Source organism: Corvus brachyrhynchos, unplaced genomic scaffold (genome assembly GCF_000691975.1).
Source record: "Corvus brachyrhynchos isolate BGI_N302 unplaced genomic scaffold, ASM69197v1 scaffold126, whole genome shotgun sequence".
Taxonomy (NCBI): Eukaryota; Metazoa; Chordata; class Aves; order Passeriformes; family Corvidae; genus Corvus; species Corvus brachyrhynchos.
In genome coordinates this window covers 7,138,522-7,158,878 of record NW_008239283.1, presented here as the reverse complement: position 1 = coordinate 7,158,878, position 20,357 = coordinate 7,138,522, and the positions used below count along the sequence as shown (strand labels likewise).

The following is a 20,357-nucleotide window of genomic DNA, read 5'->3' as shown; positions in this document are numbered from 1 at the left end:
GGTGCCGGTGCCGCCCACACAGGCATCTGTAGTTCACAGCCACCTCCAGAGTGTCCCGAAAGCCGGCCGGCTTGATGGTGAAGGTGTGGGATGTGTCCTCGGCGGGGCAGCTCCGCGCCTCCACGGCCACCTCGAAGGACACCTGGAGGGCAGGTGGAGATGTAAGGTAACAGGTGTGGCCCCAGAGCAGCTCTCGAGGGTGTTCCCCAGAAGGGAAGAGCAAATGTCCTGGGGAGAGTCCATGGAGCAATTCCACGGAACAGGGCCCAGCTCAGCGCATCAGAGCTTCATTCCCAGGGGTGCAAAAAAGCCCCAAACAATTGCACATCCAGCAAGGGCAGCTGCACCAACATCTGCCAGTCCCATAAGGGGTTGGGCATCCTTAGCATTTAAAAACTCTCTGTTGTCAGCCATTCACAGCAATTTTCCCCATCAGGAAAATATAATATTGGTTTCTGTGAAGTGGGAAGGAACCTGCCTATTCCCATGAAATAAACAGGGCAAAACTCTAGCAAACGGCCCAGTTTTCATGTTATTAAAACCAGAAAACTCTCTCAAAACAAGCACTATCAAAGACCTAACCAGCACAGCAAAGGGCCTGAGGTGCCTAAAAGATCATGGATTTAGGAGGTTTTATGGGACTCCTGATTTGCATGTGGAAATGTGTATCAGCCCCACAGTCCCAAGCTTTTGGCATGCTGCTCACAGGCCATTTTTAATGTACGCTTCTATCAAGCCTGGCTCAGAAGGGTTATACAGATCATTAAATGGTTATACATCACACCCCTGCTTGTTTTATGTTGCTAAAATCCAGTGTCAGGGATTTTCTCCTTGAGAAAACTAAGACCATACTTTGGTTGCTTGCTTGGCCCCTGATTTAATCCTACTCTTTGTTAGGGCTGGCCAGCACTGCCCAGAGCTGCCAGTTAGCAAGGAGGATTAACCTTATTCCAAGGAAATGAGACCCTTTCCTAGGCCTCAGGAAGGAATGCTTTCTCACTGGGGACATGTGGGGGTCACCTCAAGCTCTCACTGCCTTCACTGTCCCACATGTTAAGAGGTGATATGCAGACGAAGGCACAGCAGCCACCCCCAGCGGCAGAGCTGCACCCCCAGGAAACCTCCCTTGACCCCCTCCCATTCCCAAGGCCTGAAGCAATTAGGATAGAAGCTCGAATTACAGAGGAGAAGGAGATCAGAAAGCAAGCTATGGGGATCAGGGTAATCCTGCTCCCTTTCACCCACTGACACCCACAGCCCCAGGACTAAACCCTGCCAGATTAGGGTCCAGTGCCAGCATTATCCTCTTTGTGGAAACTTTCTTAGCAGGAGTCAAATCTCGAGCCACGTGGAAGCAATGGGGCAGAAAGGAGCTGAAAAGAGGGAGTGGAGGGACATGACCCCCAGGACCCTGTGGCACCTCTGCCTGTGCAGGCACCTCAACACTCAGGGTGCCCCTAAAACAGAGCGGTGCCAGTGCTGGCTCCCTGCTGCACTCGCTGCCAGATCCTTTATGGCACAAGCTGCAGCAGCTGGAGCAATCCCCCTGCTCCTGCCGAAGTTGGGAGTCCAGGATCAACCGCCAGATTGACTCTGCTTCCTTGGGGGTTCAGGTTTTGCTGTAGGAACACGGAGCTACAGGGATTGCTTATACCCACCTATCCAAGACCCAGTAAATGCAGTTAAAAAAGCACGGCCACCTCCCTTTTTAACACCTCACATGATCCTTATTTGGCGGGGTAAAACTCCAGCTACTGTTGACTCTTTCAAACTATTTTTATATGCCACAGCACTGAGAGTTCTGGTATGTTTGCAGAGTCACTCTTCTCAAATAAGGCAATCAGGCTGCTAATGAACCCACACCCATTGCCTCAGACAGCAAAAGTCAGAATAAAGGGAGGAGGTTCCCTGCTGGCCTGAGCCCTGCAGCCCAGCAACCCATTTATCTGCACCAATACTCAATCTCAACAAGCAAAGCTTAGCTTCTCTGCTTTTTAAAAAGCACAGGATGGATTATGCCATGTTAACATTTATTTCAGTCTGCGCTGCCACCCAATAACCCTAGGAACTGAACACAGGAGAGGAGGGTTGCTGCCCACAGAATTTCACAGGCGAGAGTGTGATGTGAATATCTGGGATTAAAGGAAAAAAGCCCATTTTTGATTTGACTATTGCATCCTGCTGCCTGATCAGGACCTTTAGCTCACTGCTGTAGACAAGATGCCTGTATTCCCTTTCCTCACAGCTCACCTTGGACTGACCTGCACCACGCAGAACTACTTCTAGCAGAGCCACTCTCTGTGGGTTTCTATAACATCATGAGGAAAGCAGAGGAAAATGAGCAAAACTGTGTTTTATTGCCCAGGAACAGACTGAAAGGCAGACTCACCGTATCTCCAATTTTGAGATCCCCACACTTCCTGAGCCCAGGATAGGACAGCCCGTCCTGGCACGTGGCAGTGAAGGTCAAGCCAATGTCCTCAGGGCTGTCCCAGACTGTGAGCTCCACCTTGGACCGAATACTCTGGAAACACAATGGGAAAGCAAACCATCAAGCTCCCAAAGACAGATGGGTTTCTTCTGCTTTACTCTCTTCTCCCAGTGTTTCCAGAGGGTGGGTAGGAAACACTGCACACACATTGACATTTGAGTTTGACTTAACCAGCCCAGAAGACTTCTGATGATCACAACTAGATTCACAGGGAGCTGCCTACCACCCCTGCAGGTGGCTTATGCCCTCTAGGATGGGTGTGATGGACACAGCAGCCAGTACTGGAAACGTATGGATGCACAAGAAAAAGAAGAGAACATTCTCAAGCGCAAACAGAAAATCTCTGAATTGAAGGTCAGAGCTTTGTGTGCACATTTGCACCTCCTCCTCTCCATAAACCTGAGCAAAGTGCACAGCCTGATTCTCCACTGGCAGCTGTCCTACAATGTCTGTTGTGCAGCACAGAGAAGATGTGAAACTGCACTAACTCTGTCCTGCTTTCTTCATTTTACCCAACTGGTCAGAAAAATGTATTCTGCCTCCTAGAAGAAAAAGCTGAACAAAAAGCACCCTTTCATAAGTGTCAGCTGGAAACAGCACCACAGGAAAAAATAAATGAGAAATCTCTTTCTTTGAAAACACTTCTCAAAGTGAAGAGCATTTTCCATCTGTGAGGTTTTGGTGTGCTTCAACCCCCTTTCTTCTGCTTCTCATCTCTCTGCCCTGCTGCATAGACAGACTTTTAAAGTCACAACAAAATGAAGTTTATAAATATTAATTCAGAATGACATTGTTTTGTTTAATTCTTCCAATGGCTGGAACTGATTTTTATACCAGTGGTGTCCAAAAACGACAGTTTTTCAAAATGGAGCTTTTTGTACAAATATGCTTATTATCCAAAGCCAACTTCCAGCTCCATCCCTCTTCCCCTTGTCCCCAGCCCTCACCAAAGAGGCCAGATTAAGGAAAAGTCCTAAATCAGACCTCTTGCCGGTACATGTGATGACAAAAGCAGGGTTCACGTTCCAGCAAATGGCCAACACTTTTAGAAACGGACAGGAAATAAACGAGTTTTGGCTGGGTGAATCGAAACAGTCCTTGAGGAAAGAAAGGAACAATTTCCCATCTCTCTACTGTAACAGAGAAGCCGTTCATGGGGCAGCAACTGGGACCATATGGAGCATCCATCGCCTGTGAGCTGAACACTGGGTGTGCCCATAAGTCTATGGATACTGCTCTGCCCCAAATCATCCTGTAGAAAATAGCTGCCACACTGATAAGCTCTCCTGTCTTCTTTCCCAGAGTATCCCGTCTGGGGCATGGCAGAAAACAGGACACCAGGCCAGGCCAGGCCTCAGTATGACCTTGGACAGGCTCATCCTGTGTTCCTGCACAGACGCCAAATCCTCTTATTAGCCCTCTATAGTCATGCTGTTACCCTAAATGCAGTGCCATTATTGTCAGCCCCTTTGCACTGCTATACACCAGTGTCTTCTGACAGCACCACAGCCACCACGGAAGGCAACTGCTGCTGGCAACAAGAAACACTCCCAAGACCTGCCTGGATTTGGTTTAGGAATGTGCTTCTTAAACCAACATCCCATTTGCTCTCTTCAGTCCAAACCCAGCCCAGTGTCTGGGCATGGCCTCCTATGAGCTTTTCCATCTCCCAGGTATGTTGAGATCTGGGGGAAGGGCAGGGAGAAAGCAGTCCCTAATCTCTTTTGCTTCACACCTGGTGGGATGAGGGCTAGGGGACAGCATGCTGGGCAGAAGAAAAGGGAGATGGAAGATGAAGAGATGAGGAAAAGCAATCTTGAGCAAGTCTGGTGTGTGCATTGGTAGAGGGAAGCAGATGAGAAAGGACCAGAGCTGGACAAAACACTGAAGGGGAAAGACTGAGCCCATGCCCACAACACCAGCCACTGCCACCCTGCAGGAGAGGACAGTCCCTGTTGCAGATGAAGGATTTCTCCATGCTCAGACTTTCCTTTACACAGGGAATAAAAAAAGGTTCACTCCCACTTGGGAAACAGAATTTTAGCTGTCTCCCTCAGTGAGAATTTCCTCTGTCACTTCAGGAAAAAAACAAAGCTACCAAGAGGAGACGGGCTGGGCGGGTGCCAGGTTTCCGGTGGCCCCAGGCTGACCGTGGCACAGGCGGGAGCTGTCAGCTCCTGGCAGCACTCCCAGGGGTCCCAGCCCATACCCACCACCCAGGCAAGAAACTAACCCCAGTCTCAGCAGTCGGTCATCCCACAGAGCTCATTCCATGGGGCACCTTGGTCTAAGCACCCAAGTGGTTTCCAGCCAGCTGTGCTGGAAAGCTCACAAGCAAAGAGAAGGAGGGAGCAGTGGGGCAGCCACAGGATTCCCAGTGGTTTTCATCAGCTTGTATTGATCTGCAAAGGCTTGAGAGGTAGTAAAATGGAGGCAGGGATGCATCTTACAGCTGCAAAAACAAGGGAAAGGAGGTTTCCATGTGATGGCACATGCAAACTCAACGTGGAATAAACATTCACTTCTTTCTCCCCAGCCAAGCATCTCGGACACAAGAACCTCCTTCCTCAAGGGGACAAACTGGGACAACTGGGCTTTTGATTAGCAGTATCTCCTGGGCCTCATTAGCAGCATTAGCTGTTCATTGCCTTCCTGAGAGGGTGAAGCTTTGGGAAGCACTCTTCCCAAGGGCATAACCAAATGCTGCTTTAACTGCAGGGAGCTGGGGGAAGGAAAGAAGAAATTTACAGGTCATGCAAAGCACAGCACAATCCTACATGGACTCTGGATGTGTAAACTCCTCCAAAGCAGTCCTTATTGACTCCCTGCACTAATGAACACATAGTACCAAGAAGAGCTTGCAGCCATTAAAAGCTGTGTCCACAGGTCTCATGCATGAACAACCCTACCTGACCTGTTAAGGGGTCAGATCTCCAACCCAACACCCAACAATATCCTTGCAGGATCATGAAGACCTGACCCATAAGAATTTGGGGAGAAGTCAACACAAATGTTGACCCTAACTATACTATGATCTTGCAATTTAGCTGCTTCGAATTGATCTGCTCCCTTGATCTCCATGGAGCTGGATGACATCAGGTCAGCAGTACCACCCCAGGTCCCTTGCTGTCCTCCTCACTGTGGCAGTGCAGGCTGCACTGGCAATGCCACACAGGCAGCTCCTTTGGGAGCGTGGTGATGCTCACAGGGTGCTGAAAACCACCGTGGGCTGCTCAGAGAACAACACAAGGATGCGACCTTATCTGGACCTGGTCCCATCCTTGGGAGGCCTCTGAACATCAGATAACAAAGAAATAATCTATTTTACCTACTGGTAGGATGCTCTGAGAGAGACCTGTTTTAGGTGGGGGCTGTGTTTTGTGGGTAATTCTGCACATGAGAGACATGAGGTGAAATTTCTGCTCTTGGGTATCCATGCTTCTTCTCCTCCTCACACACCTTGTTTCCCTCCCCAGGGTGGACATCCCAGCTCCAGCAGAGTGGAGAGGAGTGGGGAGGGAGGTGGCCAAGCCGGGTGGAGCTCGCCGGGGGGAGCTGAGCTGGCCAAGTTCTTAGCACTCCTCACTTCAGCAGCTGTGGTATTAAAATGCACTTACATTGTAGGCTTTGACGATCAGCTCAATGATATTCTTGGAATCTTTGTGCAAAATCTCCACTGTTGTTCCAGGAATCAAAGTGGTAAAGTTCTTAAAAAAAAAAAAAAAAAAAGAAGAAAAATTAAAATGTTGAGGTGCAGAGAGGAAAGCAGAAGATGAGGAGGGATTGACCCCATGCCAGGGACACAGGGCACACACACTGCCCCGTCACCCAGTGGTGTACATGGTATGGTTTGGCTCCCATTGACGTGGAGCTTTCAAAAGTAAAGCATTGCTAATGAGGCATGTCAAATATTAAACAAAGCTCATGGCCATGGGACAGGGACAAACAGACCTGGCTCTGCTGCTGAAGGGGGCAAGACCCAGCTGCTGTGCACTGCAGGGAGGGAGGGACAGCTGTCCCGACTTCCCTCACAACCCTGAGCATCCCCAGGAGAGGGGGTGGAGAATAAGCTCAGCCCTCCCACTCCCCATGGGCGAACAGCAGCATCCAGACCATAGCAACATGGCTGCTTGTTGTTCCTGCTTGAGCCTCGAGGGCCTTGGCAGAGGTTCCCGAAAGCAACCCCGCCTGAACCACCAGCCCTGCATCCGCAGAGCAGCAGAAACCCCACAGCTCCAGACACAGGTTGGTCATTGTGCCTTGGGTCAGCTTTCCTTTTGGAGGGGTGAGCGGGAATGGCAGGACAGTTCAAATGGTGTGTGGCACATCAGGGCCCTGGACTCGGTGATGGAAAAACACAGCTGGGCAGGAACGCTGTGCATGATTAGGTAATGGGATTAAGTCACTGCAGAATGGGCCGAGCAGGTTTCTGCTCTCTGGCACGCTGCACGCTGGCAGCCGTCCAAACCTCCAGATTGACATGGAGTCTATTTTAGGTCTTCACATGCTCACTAACACATATATATCTGTTTGCTCTAAGAAGCTTTAGTGCTTTCTGCTGAAAGGACTAGCAGGGCTGAGCCTTGCCTGCCTGCACTGGGCAGCCTGTGGCCGCATGCATGCACCCTTATCACTGCACACACATGTTTACCACTGCATACACACGTTTGCAGCTGCCTCCACTCCCCAGGGCCTTAAGAGGTGTTTCAGTCTCCCCCCAGCCCAGGCAACTCAGCAGCACTTACCTTGTACAGGATGTAATGACTTTTTGTAACAGCGAAAATCAGGTGGATGTTGTTTTCAGCAAGTTTCTCCCCAAGAAGTGCCAGGGAAGGATAATCCTAAGGGGGGAAAAAGGGCAGAAAGACTAGTGGGTAACATGGAAACAAAGACTAATTTCATTGCTCTTCTCTTCCCAACAGCAAAATTCATTCCAGACGCATGGCGTGTTTTGTTGTGGGATGAAGTCCCTGATGTACCAGCACAATCCCAACTGAAATAGTAGAAATCTGTTAAATATTTCCAGAGCACTCTTCACTAGACTACATGACTGACAACACCATTAGCCACAGCAACACCCAAAACACTGGGTTTATTTCTTCCTCCTTCTACTTTGCCATCAGCAGATGCGTATGTGCTAAATGGCTGCTACCTCGAGGGGTGCAAGGCAGGGAGATCTAGAACTGCAGAAGTGGAAATGTATCATTTTTTTCTCCCAAAGCAGAAACGTCCATTGCCTGTTCTTTCTGCATACTGGGACCATAAAGAGATTACAATAAGCTCTTAATTCTGCAGATTTCCCAGGCAGAGAGGATGGCAGGGAGACACTGCTCTAGCAACAAAACAATGAACCAGCGCTCAGTTTCAAGAGACCCGCTTGAGTTTAAAACTCCTGCCTGCTTCTGAAGTGCTGTCCTTGGAAAAAAACATCTCATTTACTTGCAGACTGGAGGGCTGATAGAGAGCCTCTAAGATTCAAACATAGAAACACCAAGGCAGCATCCCCATGCCAGCTCCCCAGCATAAACTCCACATAACGGAGCCAGTTCAGGGACTGTGCTCCCTTACATATACATCCACTTGCAAGGATTGCACAGGGGGTTCCACTGCAGAGCCCAGCTTCTGGCCTTAACACAGCCACCCAGATTCCTCTCCCCTTACAAGGTGACATTCAGGAACAAAAATCATAATTAGCGTATGTGATCTGCTGAATAAAGCACCATTCTGCAGAAGGATGTGACAATGAGGTGGCAGGCAAGTGCTCATTCATCCCAGAAGTTTCCTCCCCTGAGTTAAATTTTTTAAAAGGGATAGTTTGCCTGTTTATTACTAAGACTCATGTTAGTGCTGTGCTCAAAGGCTGTGAATAAGAGGAGCATCCTGCTGTACTTGCTAGTGTAGCCACATCACGGTAGATACAGCCTCCTCAAGAAGAGGCTGACAGTCCTCTGGACATTTTAGAAAAGGGATTACATATTCTGTTTCCTCTACATTTGCAGGCAAAATGTAATGCTCTTCAGGACACCAAGTTACTTTTCCCTCCCTTGCAATGAGCCCTGAAGGAACTCACTAAGTCTCATTTTTGAACATCACAGGAGCATTCACTGTGGGGGAATGCCTAAGGGAACAGCAAATTTTATTTGCAAATTGGAGAAGCTGGATTAAACCAGGCACTGCATTTGCCAAAAGCTGCTGGAATGGGGGTTGGCTGGTCTCCAGAGAGGTCCATCAGCCCCCAAGGTCTCCAAGGGCTGGGCCCCGTGCCCCGCTCACCAGCTGGCTGGACGCGCTGTACTCGTTGGCTTCATTCAGGTGGCACTGGCCATCGTGGGGCTGCACCAGCCCCCCCAGCTTCCCATCCAGGGCTATGTGGGGCACATCGTCCGTGGTGAAGACCAGCAGATGAGACGCCTCCTTACGCCAGCCAATCTTCTCCTGGGAGAAAGCAAACCCTGTGAGACAGCGGCCTGCCCCTGCCAAGCCCACACTTCACCCCTCACCCTGCACATGGTCCCAGCCACGTGCCTGGCCAGCAGCAGACCCATTAGCATTAATTAGGAGAGTACCATGCTCCTGTCTACCCATCCCTGGTAAGCAAGCAAAATGTCAGGAGCCCATCCAGCATTTCCCAGCATCTCCTTCCAACATGCTTACTTTAAAAGGCATGAGGGGAGGTATGCGGACTGTCCACCAGACCTTCTCTACCCAGATCCAAGAGTAAGAATTTCAGCTGCTTTTACAGTCAAAGGAGATCTGCCAACTTCCTCCACACACATTTAATCTAACCTTGTTTCCTCAGCTCTGTGGAGCAGCCAAGGCAACAGCAAGAGCTGCAACATCCCCACTCAGCATTTTCATTACTGCCCACTCATAAACTGTTTCTGAGCTGTGATGGACAAAGCGAGGTCCCTGCCTGAGGGGACTGGCTTTGGTGCACCCACATTCATGCCCAGGCAGTCTGTCCTGATCCCCTTCTGCACACATCTCCTGGAAGCCGTGGTGCCTCTGTTATTTCATTGTACACCTCTACACATGCCCTGAACAGCTCCAGCCCCCTGCACCACAACCCAGGAGGGCAGGAGTGCACACAGCCAGAGCAGAACAGGGACCTTTGGCACTGGGCACTAATCCTACACAACCCCTATGCACAGTGCTGCTCTAAGAAACTTCTGCCTATTTAAAAACAGGGTAGTGTCAAGACATGCTGTAGAGGTCCCGATGAAAGCACTGAGGTGTCAAGCACAGCACATGAAGTGTCCTCTGTACCCTCCTTGGTCCCTCTGTGCAAGGACCAGACATTATGGACTATCTTTGCATGAAGAGAGACACAGGAACAGATTTTTTTCAACTAAAGGGGTAAGATCTAGATTATAAACATTTCCCTCCCATGGAGCTTCCCCAAGTTTTCATCAGCCCGAGAAGCAGGTCTGTAATGGTGCCTGTAACAGCATACTGAAGCACTTCGTTGCAATGGAAGTGGAAGGAAACAGAGGTGCCCAAAGGAAATTTTTGCAAACCACAATGCTGCAGCAAACCTGCTCTGCTCAGTGGCTGCTCCTGCTGCCAGGTCACTGCCAAACTGGGTGGGCTGGGGTCTTGCTGCTGACCACGGCAGGGAGATCCTGCCATGGCACGGACTGGAGCCAGAAAGCTCCATTGCCTGGAGCTTCCCATTGAGCTGGTCACACTGCCCATCTGCTGGCAAAGACATGGCCCCATGCCTTCCCTGCCCACACACTTCCAGCATCCCCCTCCCTCCAGACCCTGGCTCAGAGCACCACCACACAAATCCTTAGGGAAAGCACAAGGGAAAAGCTAGTAGAAGGTCACTGATGGGAACATGGTGCAGATGGAGATACCCAACTCCTCCAGAGCTACTGCTCAGCTTATTTAGCAAAACCCAAACTCTGCCCTGTTTACAGGAAGGTGCTGGCCCTGCCTATGAAAAGCACTGGCGTGGGCAGGGCAGAGCAGGGCAGAGCAGGCAGAAGGGTGCAGAATCACGTCTGCCAGTGCAATTTTCACCTCCAAATGTGAGTCATAGCCCAAAGCCTGCTGATTTTTCCGATAAATATAATTCTTGCCTTGGGGACACTATTCCAGAGTAGATTCCTATTTCCTCCCTATTTCAGAAGGTTTCTTTAATGACGTTTTAAAGACCCCATGATGCATATAAGGCCATAGGAAGAAATCTTTGGCAACACACATCCTTTACCATGCACCGGCACGTTACAGTCCAGCTCAGGAAGCAATGAGGATTTTTTGCTCTGGGAAGCAGGATTCATTCCACTGAAGTTACCCCACTGGACAACAGGCTAAAACTTCATGCCAAAATGTAACTTCTTAAGATCTTAACTCAAAAGTGGTTACAGCTCTAATAATGCAAGAGGCAGTTTTCAGTCTACTTGGCCACCGGACAGAAGCCCATCCAGTTCACTTTTCTTTGAGTATCCAAAGCTGATTTCTTTTTAAATTATTAAGGCCAAGAAACTCCCAAAGAGATCAGAAGGATTAATCTCAGTTTCATTTCCTTAGAAATGTGCTGCAGACAAAGAAAAGGAGCTGCATTCAAGCAGCAGTTACACAGTCACTTCAGGGGTGCTGGTGCTAGTCGCCTGCCTGCTAAGCCCACCTTTAAATCACAGGTTAAGCATTCCTTTGCAGACAAACTCTCCATGCCTCTGACACAATTTCCAACATCAACAACATCAAAACTGCTGTGGCCACTCAGTTCAGGAACTCACTCCCACAAAGCAATGAGCACCCAGAGTTTCAGTGCCAATATCCAGGCACCAAAAGCATGTGACACCTCAGAGCATGGAACCAGGTGCCTTGGATGGGCTGGCTGAGCCAATGTTGATCCCACACCAAAAAAGCTGTAGACCTACAAAAAAAGCCCCCCAAGGAGGCTGGCATGCCAAGGAGCATCTCACACTGCCTCTGCCAGCAGCTTCCAGGCACTGGAAAATACAGCTCTTCAGCATGCAGTTTCCACTGAGAAACCCAGAGCAGCACTCTGCTCCGCTTAAAGCAAATAACCAAGGAAAAATTCATTTGTTTTTATTGGACTGGGATTGTTGAACAAAAAACCCTGCACTGATGCCTACCCCCTCATCTGGTTTTTGATCCATATGGGTAAGAAGGATTTTTAAAGCAGAGGTGGGACTGGACCCAAAGCAGAGAGTAACATGTTTCCACAGGGAAACCGGGCATGCAACGGATCCTGCCCCTACTCCCACAACCAGCTGCAGTTGCCTTCTGTATCCCGAAAAAACAGCTTCTCACTCCATATACCCAACATTGGCTGGCAAAACTGCCACAGCTGCCTCAGCACAGCTCTCCAAATACTATTGAAAAGGCTGCAAAGCTTGTATTTCCATGCCTGAATAAATATCTACATTTATACTTTGGGCACTGAATAAAATCCATTCAATTGCCAACACTCGGTTGCCAGGAGGCCCCCCTGGATTCATCAATTTGTCAAAAACCTCACCAGTTTCTCACATGCAGACCTTTTTGGAAGCAAGAAACAGATACAGGTGCAAGGCAAGTATGCCTTAGGGATCAAAAGCCAAAACCTCCTTCACTTGGTACTGCTCTGAAAGGCACCCCAGTGTCTCCCAGATGCCTTGGCTATCTCCACATACCAGTGTCTAGCAAGCACCAATCAAAACCATTCCAAAAGATGCTTTATTTTCCAATCTAGCATTATCTCCTCGCTGCATCTTAGCATGTAAGATCTGAAACTTACACATGCCACTGAGCCATATGAGGCTTGCACTTAGAGAATGGCAAAAAACCAAAACACTGCAAATGGAAAATGTAATTATGGAAGGCTGATTAATATTCCTGGCTTACTATTTTAGCATCAGAATAAAGGCTTGTTGTCTCTGGCTCTTTCATTGCCTCCAGAATAACATTTACCATATCTTTATCTTTCAGAAAGGAGCCAAACTCTGGGCCTGCTCCTCAGTCTGTATTAGCTGTACAAAGTTTCTCCACTCCTTGGGTTGAAAAGCAGGCCAAAAAAATGACTCGAGTGCTACAGAGCCCGTAGGCAGCTCATGCAGCAGAAATGCTTGCTATGCATTACAGTGTAAAAGCACCTAGTCAATGCACGAGGTGCTGTTTCTGACACCTCAGAAGGGGAGAAGAAGACCTTGTTTAGACACCATGGCTTGGAGACAGCGAGGCTCTGCTATGCCATGACCAGCTCTCCCAGGGACAACATCCTTGATGCTCAGCACAAAGTACTTCATGGGCAACACACTACATGTCCCCAAGGTAGGGGACTTTGAAAGGTGATAACTATCCTGGAAAAAGCTGGAGCATGCCAGTGAGATGCAACGGGGTACCACAGAAGTGATGAGGAAACCCACCTCAGAAGTCATCAAGGTACCTATATGCTGCTCTCCTTGCATGGGGGGGAATAGTTCCTGAGTTAACAGAAACTACTCTCTGTTTCTGGGGGTTTCATCCCCATGATACTCCATTAGACACTGCAGGATGCAAAACTCCATGCAAAGAACATCCTCATCAGCAAGCTGCACTTCACTGCCACCCCAGATGTCTGCATCCCTCACCCATCTCAGTGGTGTTGAGCCTCACCACAACCCACAGCCGCCAACCAGTCTGGGCCATCACTTGGGGACCACAAGGGAAATTAAGCAATAAGTTCCTATTTTGGCTATGGGACCAAACATCCTAATGTCAATCAGCTGACCTGAAATCCTGGCTTTTTTAACTCAGTCTTTGCTGCTCATGGCTATGATCAGAGGAAGCTGCTCTGGGACTGCCAAGGCAGCACAAGTCACGGTACAGCTGGTTCTCCTGCTTTGCACACGAGTCCCATGGACTTCCTTTCCCCCACCCAAGCTCCAGTAATTAATTAACTGCTGTGGCTGCTAATGTCAATCAGCTGACCTGAAATCCTGGCTTTTTTAACTCAGTCTTTGCTGCTCATGGCTATGATCAGAGGAAGCTGCTCTGGGACTGCCAAGGCAGCACAAGTCACGGTACAGCTGGTTCTCCTGCTTTGCACACGAGTCCCATGGACTTCCTTTCCCCCACCCAAGCTCCAGTAATTAATTAACTGCTGTGGCTGCAGAAATTCGCTGTCATGACCTGCCACATCATGCCAACAGTCATGCATGTGCACATGGTCACCTTTGCTCACCCTTCCTAGAGGGTGCTCATTCCTGAATTTAGATGGTATCAGCATCTAAATTAATCTTCTAAATTTAGAAGGGACCAGGTTGTGCATTTAAGAAGCACAGTTAAAGATTTTGGTCCTTACAACAGTCTGAGACTGGCACAAATATACAGGAAATATCTTGCAGGTCTCCTGCCTTCCACCAACACTTCAGAAATGAGCCCTTGTGATACACACTGAAGTACTGCTGCACCATAGGGGAATATTGTCCTGTTTTTGCAATAACATGGTGGAAGGGACTGCAAAAACCCATATGGTGAATGGCACAACTGAGTCACCATCCTGAGCCATCCCTGCTCTAACCATGGGAGCCACCTCTCCAAAACTGAGAAGCACTTTATACCCAGACAATTACTGGGAGCAGCACTGTAGTTGTGCCAACAACAATATCCATGGGAAGATGACTGTTGGGTGGCATCAGATCCAATGGGGCAGGCTCAGCCCTGCCAAGACCATGAAAGCACAGCGAAGCCAACCCAGGCAAGGAAAGATCTGGTTTCCCACATGCCTGCATCCCATCACTCCCACAGACCATGCCTATCTCCCAGCTCCCATAATTCAGACCCAGAAGAAAACATGCCCAACCAAAAGGATTTTCAGCAAGGCTGAAGCAAAGCCAACTGCAGCAATAGGGGAAAGAGCAAACGGAGCCTTTCCTGGTGAGCAGGGAAGCTCAGACTCATGTCAGAGTGGAGCAAACACTTTAATTCAAATTAAAACACTTTAATGACAAACTGGTGCAACCCAACTACTTGCTCCAGAAAGATCTTCAGGCAAGCATCTCCAACAACCCTAAGGACATGGTTAACATGGCACCAAGCTAATGAACTCTGCTCCAGTTCTGCTGACAAAGAGGGAGAGCAGGCTATCAGCACCCAGAGGTGAGATCATCCCCACACACACAAAGAAGGAAAGTATGAGCAGTAGGAACCAGCTCCAAGCCTCAACATGGGTCAAAGGCTGCAGGATGTGTTTGACACAGCCTTGAGAAACACAGTGAGCTGACGTGCAGTGCTGCTGCACATAAGTGGATGTGAATCTTAAAGGATTCTGTCCCAGGTGCTCAGCACCATAAGTCTAACTGTGTAATGAAATCTCAGCCCTAAATTTGCATTTGCAAAAGCTCCAATTTTATCCCTTTAAACTAGATAAAGCATTAACCTTTTTTCCTTTGCCTGTTTATCTACAAAAGCACATGAAAACAAAAGCCTCTACTTTTCAAAGCATTTTTCAGTTTCTCCAAGAAAAATTTAGTAGTTACTTCCAAGAAATGGCAAACTGAAGCTTTGCCTTGGTTCAAGAACAGAGCAGAAGAAACCCCCTCCTCCTCCTCTTTGGCTTTGTTTTAAACCCCCAGAAATCAGAGCAGCTCACCTTGCACACAGCAGCCTGCAAAATGGCATCGAAGCCACCCTCTGGAGCATCTCGGTTGCGGGAAACTTTCTGTTTCTGGACTTCTTCGTTGAAACGGTCAACTTTATCCGTCAGGGACAGGAGGTGGCGGAAGCCAAAGGATGGGACACAGCTGGGGAACAGCTTGTAGCTGCAGGAAGAACAGAGGAGTGGTCAGCTGGGAGGAACCACACCCACAGCCAAGAGCTGCAGAAACTCACGGCTCTACCCGGTTGGTCTTCGAAATTCTGTTCAGAGGGTTGAAATATTTTCACAATGCTTCGTATTTTGGACACTTCAATTTCTGGCTATTTCTCTGCAAAACCCTACAGCAGAGCCTGTGGTTTTTTGTTTCCCCTCAGGGGCTTTCAGAAGCCGAAGTTTCCAGAGATCCCACCAGGACTGAACATCTCTTTCCAAACACGGTGTGAGTGGAGACACCGAGCACCAGCACACCCTGGGCCATGCAGCTCTGCAGTTTCAGCACTCATAAAGTGGTTTTCACACTGGGAATCTGCAGCCAGTGATGTGATCCACTGATAGAGAGGCTGCATTTTGGCAGATCCACCCTTCCCAGCAGCCCAGGAGGGCCATGGGAGCCATGTCCCACACCTGCAGAACCAGTGGGCTGGTGTCAAAGGGCAGGAGCATCCCTGCCAAGACCTACCTTTCCCCTCTTCTGCAGTATGGATTTTCACTGTGTCATCCCATTTTCTTGCCCGTACGAGCCACCCTACACCCACTGCACATCACCAGGCACCTGGCAACTGCCCAGTATGAGATGCAGTAATAATCCACACCAGCTCATGCTTCCTCCCACTCTCCCTGCAAGCTGGTGAGCAAATACCATCTCTGCTTCCCAGGATGCCACCAGAGCAGAAAGGTAGGAGGGGCACCCTAAGGCAGAGAAATGTTTTGGCAGGTTACCAGGAAACCTTTTTTTTTCCATACAAAACCATGAGAAGGCAGTTTTGGTGCTCACCTGGAGAGCTCAGCAGAGCAGCTCCTGTGGCGTGGGAAATCAGTGAGTGTGTGCAGGGGAGAGGGATGGGAAGGGTTAAGAAGAACTGTGTTTAAAAAGGAGTTGGCCTGGCACTAATTCACTCTTTATCTTCAAACATATAACCCAGAGTACAATTAAAAGCCTCTGCTGACACAACCCTCTATGGGTAAGTTGCAAGAGGCTTTTTACACAAAAGAGTATTCAGGATTCACCATCACTGAGAACGCAAACCCCTCACAAGGAACCCCAGACCAGGGATTTCCATCCATGCAGCCACACACACACCTAACCATGGGGCAGGTCTCACTGCCCTGGGCTTGGCTGGCAATTAGAGCCATCCCTTTTGATCCATGATCCATGTCCAGACTTGCAGCCTGCTCGCACCCAGGAAAAGGCAAGGAGTTTGATGTGCCTGAAACCCCTGCACTGCAGGGTCTCAGCAAGCTGCCCTTAGCCCATTCAGGATGCCCAGTCAGGAGCAGGGGTGATGGAGGAGACACAAGGGAAACAGGGCTGCACCCCACCTAGACCTGCAAGTCAGTCACTGCCACAAGGAAGAGAAGGGGAGAGTCTGGACCAGGGGCAAAAAGCATCCACTGCAGCTCATGTTTACTTCCAGCTTTTCTTAGATGGTTTGTTTTGACACCAGAAATAGCTGCAAACAAAACCACGCCTGACAACTCACCTCACTGCACCAGTGAGCCACATGGCAGCAGCCAGAGCCCCCTCTCAGAGCAGGCTGGGGAAGGAGATTCCACCAGAGAGCAGGGAGCTAGCATCCCTGGTTTGCTCAAAGAGGAGACCTATGGCAACTGGAAGGGAGCACCTACCAAATGAGCTGCCATGGGCAATCCTTCCTAAATTTTTTCCCAAGAGCAGGCTGGCCTAAGGTAACCCATAGAAAGAAAGCAACCACCTGGGTAAAGCCAAAAGAACATGCAGATAGCCTGATCATGGTGGGAAAAGCTGAGGTGACAGCTCTGGATGTTCTTGATAAAAGGTCATCACAAGTTTCAGGTATGCCTTGTTGCTGAGTTGTCCAGTTCCATCCTATCCTCCTTTTGCATCCATCTTCTCCTGCATGTTTCACTCTGTTTCACTTGGCCAAAGTCATGTCACTCCAATTAAATCACACCCCAGCCAAACAAATTTTCCAAGATTTCTCCAGCTGGAGCCTGTCCCCAGCCTAAGGGTAACACAAGCAGGTGTCAAGAGACTGAGGATGACAGAGATGAGTGAGAGGACCCTTCAGAGGCTATGCCAAATTTCTGGGAGAAGCACTATGAAGAGTGTGGTGTGCAATGCCATTGTGGCAGAGCCACTTTCCTGGCTCAGTGTGGCCACTTTCACCTCATGATTAAAACAAGAGTTTTCAGTGTCAAAATTTATGTGACTTTCCACTCTGGACAGAACTGGTGAAAAGAGAATTCAGATAATTTTTGTCTGGTCAGCATGCAATGTGCAGTGAGATGCCAGTGCTTGGTCAGTGCCAAAAGCTGGCCTAGAAACTCACAGCTGATGCAAGCTCTTTTTATCTGCCTCTCATACTTAGAGCATGCACAGAGCTTGGCATCCATGCACGAGGTGATGTTACACTGTAAGTATCCACAAATGGCTCAAATAAAAGGGTTATCCTCACTGCCCTTACATGACTAGGAAGCATCCACTGATGGATGAGGTGAAGATGGGGACAACAAAGGTGTCAGTGGTGACACTCTCCCAGGGGGGTACTTGCTGCTGTATCCATCCTTTAATTCCAACATCCAAACCTGTCTGAGCCTGGACACTCTTCCCTACATCCAATTTCACTCTGGCAAAATCCTCAATTCAATGTACTTGATCCCAACCCTGGTGTTTAAAAGGCAAACAAAAAGATTCTTGCAAAGACACAAGCAAACAAAAAAAAGGAAATAAAGGGATCAAGGCTCTGATATCACCACAAAGTAAACCACATCATTTGTGTCTTTTGTAACTGTCAGTTTGCCTTCCTTCCACAGCAATAAAGATGAAAAAACCTGCCTGCCACCTTCAAAACACTCTACAAGAACTGATTAATCAGCACAATAGGCCACCACAAATCTCAGTTCCTCCAAATACTTTTGTTGAGAAGGATTTACATTGCCTTGGTCTCCTTATCTGTAAAATGCAGACAAAAAGCTTAATTGATTTACTCAACGCCAAACTATGACTCAGAGCTAGGATCAGAAATCAGGAATTTCTGGCTCTGGCTCCTTTTCCTCAAAGACTGTAAAAAAGTCTGCTATGTCTGCATCCTTTTCAGGTACTTCAAAATAGCTTCAGGCTCCCTGGTACAACAGTTTCCCATGTCTAGATGCACAGATCTCCCAACAGCCACAGCAAAACTAGAAGCTGTCCTATTCTGAATTGCTCAAGTATCACAGCGACAGCCATGGCATCATCATTCCCAAAAGCCAGGGCTGAGGTGTGGTGCATTATTAAAAGCAAAAGGGCACTTGAAGACTGCAGCCAGCCTCTGTGCAAACACAGGGCTTGCCCCTTCAGGGTGCACCCACCACTTACCCAATGCAGGGATTGTTTTGGTATCTTGGTGCTGTGTAGGAGAAAGGAGAAATGTTCTTGTCCACGAAAGAGCCAAACCCCAGGCGGAAATTGCTCGTGAGCTTTCGCATCTCTTCAGCCAGCTTGGTCCCCAGATTGCGGATATTGTCCAGGTCGTCGTTCATGGACAGCGAGAGATCCATCAGGTAGTAGAGGTCCACGGGATAGTCCTCCACCTGCCGCACCTGAACTCGGAACGAGGTCTGGTCACCTGCACACACACACAAGGGTTGAGCACGGTGAAAAGGAAACTCCCAGCACACATACAAATCCAGACTGCATGCTGCTTTTTTCACTTTTCAAAAGAAGAGGGTGAGGGGAATAAGCTTTTCCAAATACACCCCTTAGGAGACAAACAGGAAAACAGGTATTGACTTTGGGTCCTCTAAGCTATGTAGTGTACTGGCTGGCAAGAAAAAGACATGGAGTGCATGTCTCTGTTTAGCTCTTTGGAGGTGTGGGAAAGGGTCTCTCCATCTCATCTTAGAGAACATCTAAGGGAGGGACACATGAGAAACACTGTTGCCCTGGGCTGTGTGCAGTCCAGGGATGTTTTCCTAGAAAATGGGAAAGAAAAGCAGAGTGAACCTTAAATGGATATTTCATGGACGACTGAAACACTGCCCACACTTACTTGGGTACATTCTCAAAGCAAACCAGGAGCAGTCCAAGAAGTCCTGCACAAAAGAGAGGAGGTGGAGTAGGAGAAGGAAGAGGATCAAGAGAAAAGAGCCAGCACAAGGTGAATGCAAGATGTCCTCTGAGCTGTGCAGGGAAGTCAAGGTGAAGCAGACACAGAAGAAACATCTTTGAAAAGGAGCTCCCCCCCAAAAAAAGAGCTGGAGAAATCAGGGCAAAAGGGAAGTGAACTGGGAAAAGAAAGTTGTTAGGGTCACCCAGGGAAGCACTGAGGCAGAGGTAAAACTTCCTGAAGTGAAGAACACAAGGGAAGGAGCTGACAGGGCTGAGTCACAGGCTGTGCAGATGCGAAGAGAAGCAGAGGAAAGTCTGTCTCTGACCTTCCCCTTTGCCAGACTGATTCACTAGAAATCTGGAAGGGGTGCCAGGGAAGGCCACCACAGGCAATGCCTATGCCTCAAAAAAGCTGAAGTGGCTTCAAAATGAACTTATCAACTTCATACCAGATGGACCTCAGTGGAGCCAGACAGCAGGTAGCAAAAGTTTGCCTTTCACTTTGCTAAGGGAGGGTCTAAATAAAACCCCAAACCCCAACCTCACAAGCCAGGCTGGTTTGGAGATCCCATGTTCCCAGCTGCCACCTTGGCCCCTTTTCCCGTTCAGTGGGGTCTCAGCCCCAGGGAATTGGATCCTTTCAAAACCAAGATCCCACTGCTGCCCTCTCCAAGCCCTTCATGGCTAAGGCTGAACTTGGGGCAGTGGCAGGTTCTGCAAAACACTTGTGGCTTCCCCTCTTCTTCCCCAGAAATGAAACTCACATTTTTTACTATTGTGAAAACATTTCCCTAACCACTTTGTTGTTCTCCTTGTGCACAGCAGCACAGCTGCTCCCACTTACTTCCAGCCCAGCAGCAACAGCATCCCAAAACTGCCATGCTGGCATTGCACAGCACAATGCCTGGCACCTGGCACCTGGGGTAGGCTGCACCGAGCTAGGACTCCTCAAACAACACCCTCCTTCTCTTTAAGCATTTCCCTAC

The 20,357-nt window shown here is 48.9% G+C and overlaps 1 protein-coding gene across 1 annotated transcript in view; it reads right to left on the bottom strand.

Moving 5' to 3' along the window:
* ITGB5 (integrin subunit beta 5) overlaps positions 1–20,357 on the bottom strand; it is a 55,182-nt gene that overhangs the window by 23,458 nt on the left and 11,367 nt on the right. Inside the window, exons 3-9 of the mRNA XM_008638236.2 lie at positions 18,640–18,889; positions 15,078–15,246; positions 8,765–8,926; positions 7,237–7,332; positions 6,109–6,198; positions 2,390–2,524; positions 15–142 (exon numbers count right to left, since the gene is read on the bottom strand). Of these exons, the coding sequence (XP_008636458.2) occupies positions 15–142; positions 2,390–2,524; positions 6,109–6,198; positions 7,237–7,332; positions 8,765–8,926; positions 15,078–15,246; positions 18,640–18,889 (1,030 nt within the window). The remainder of the gene's footprint in view (positions 1–14; positions 143–2,389; positions 2,525–6,108; positions 6,199–7,236; positions 7,333–8,764; positions 8,927–15,077; positions 15,247–18,639; positions 18,890–20,357) is intronic.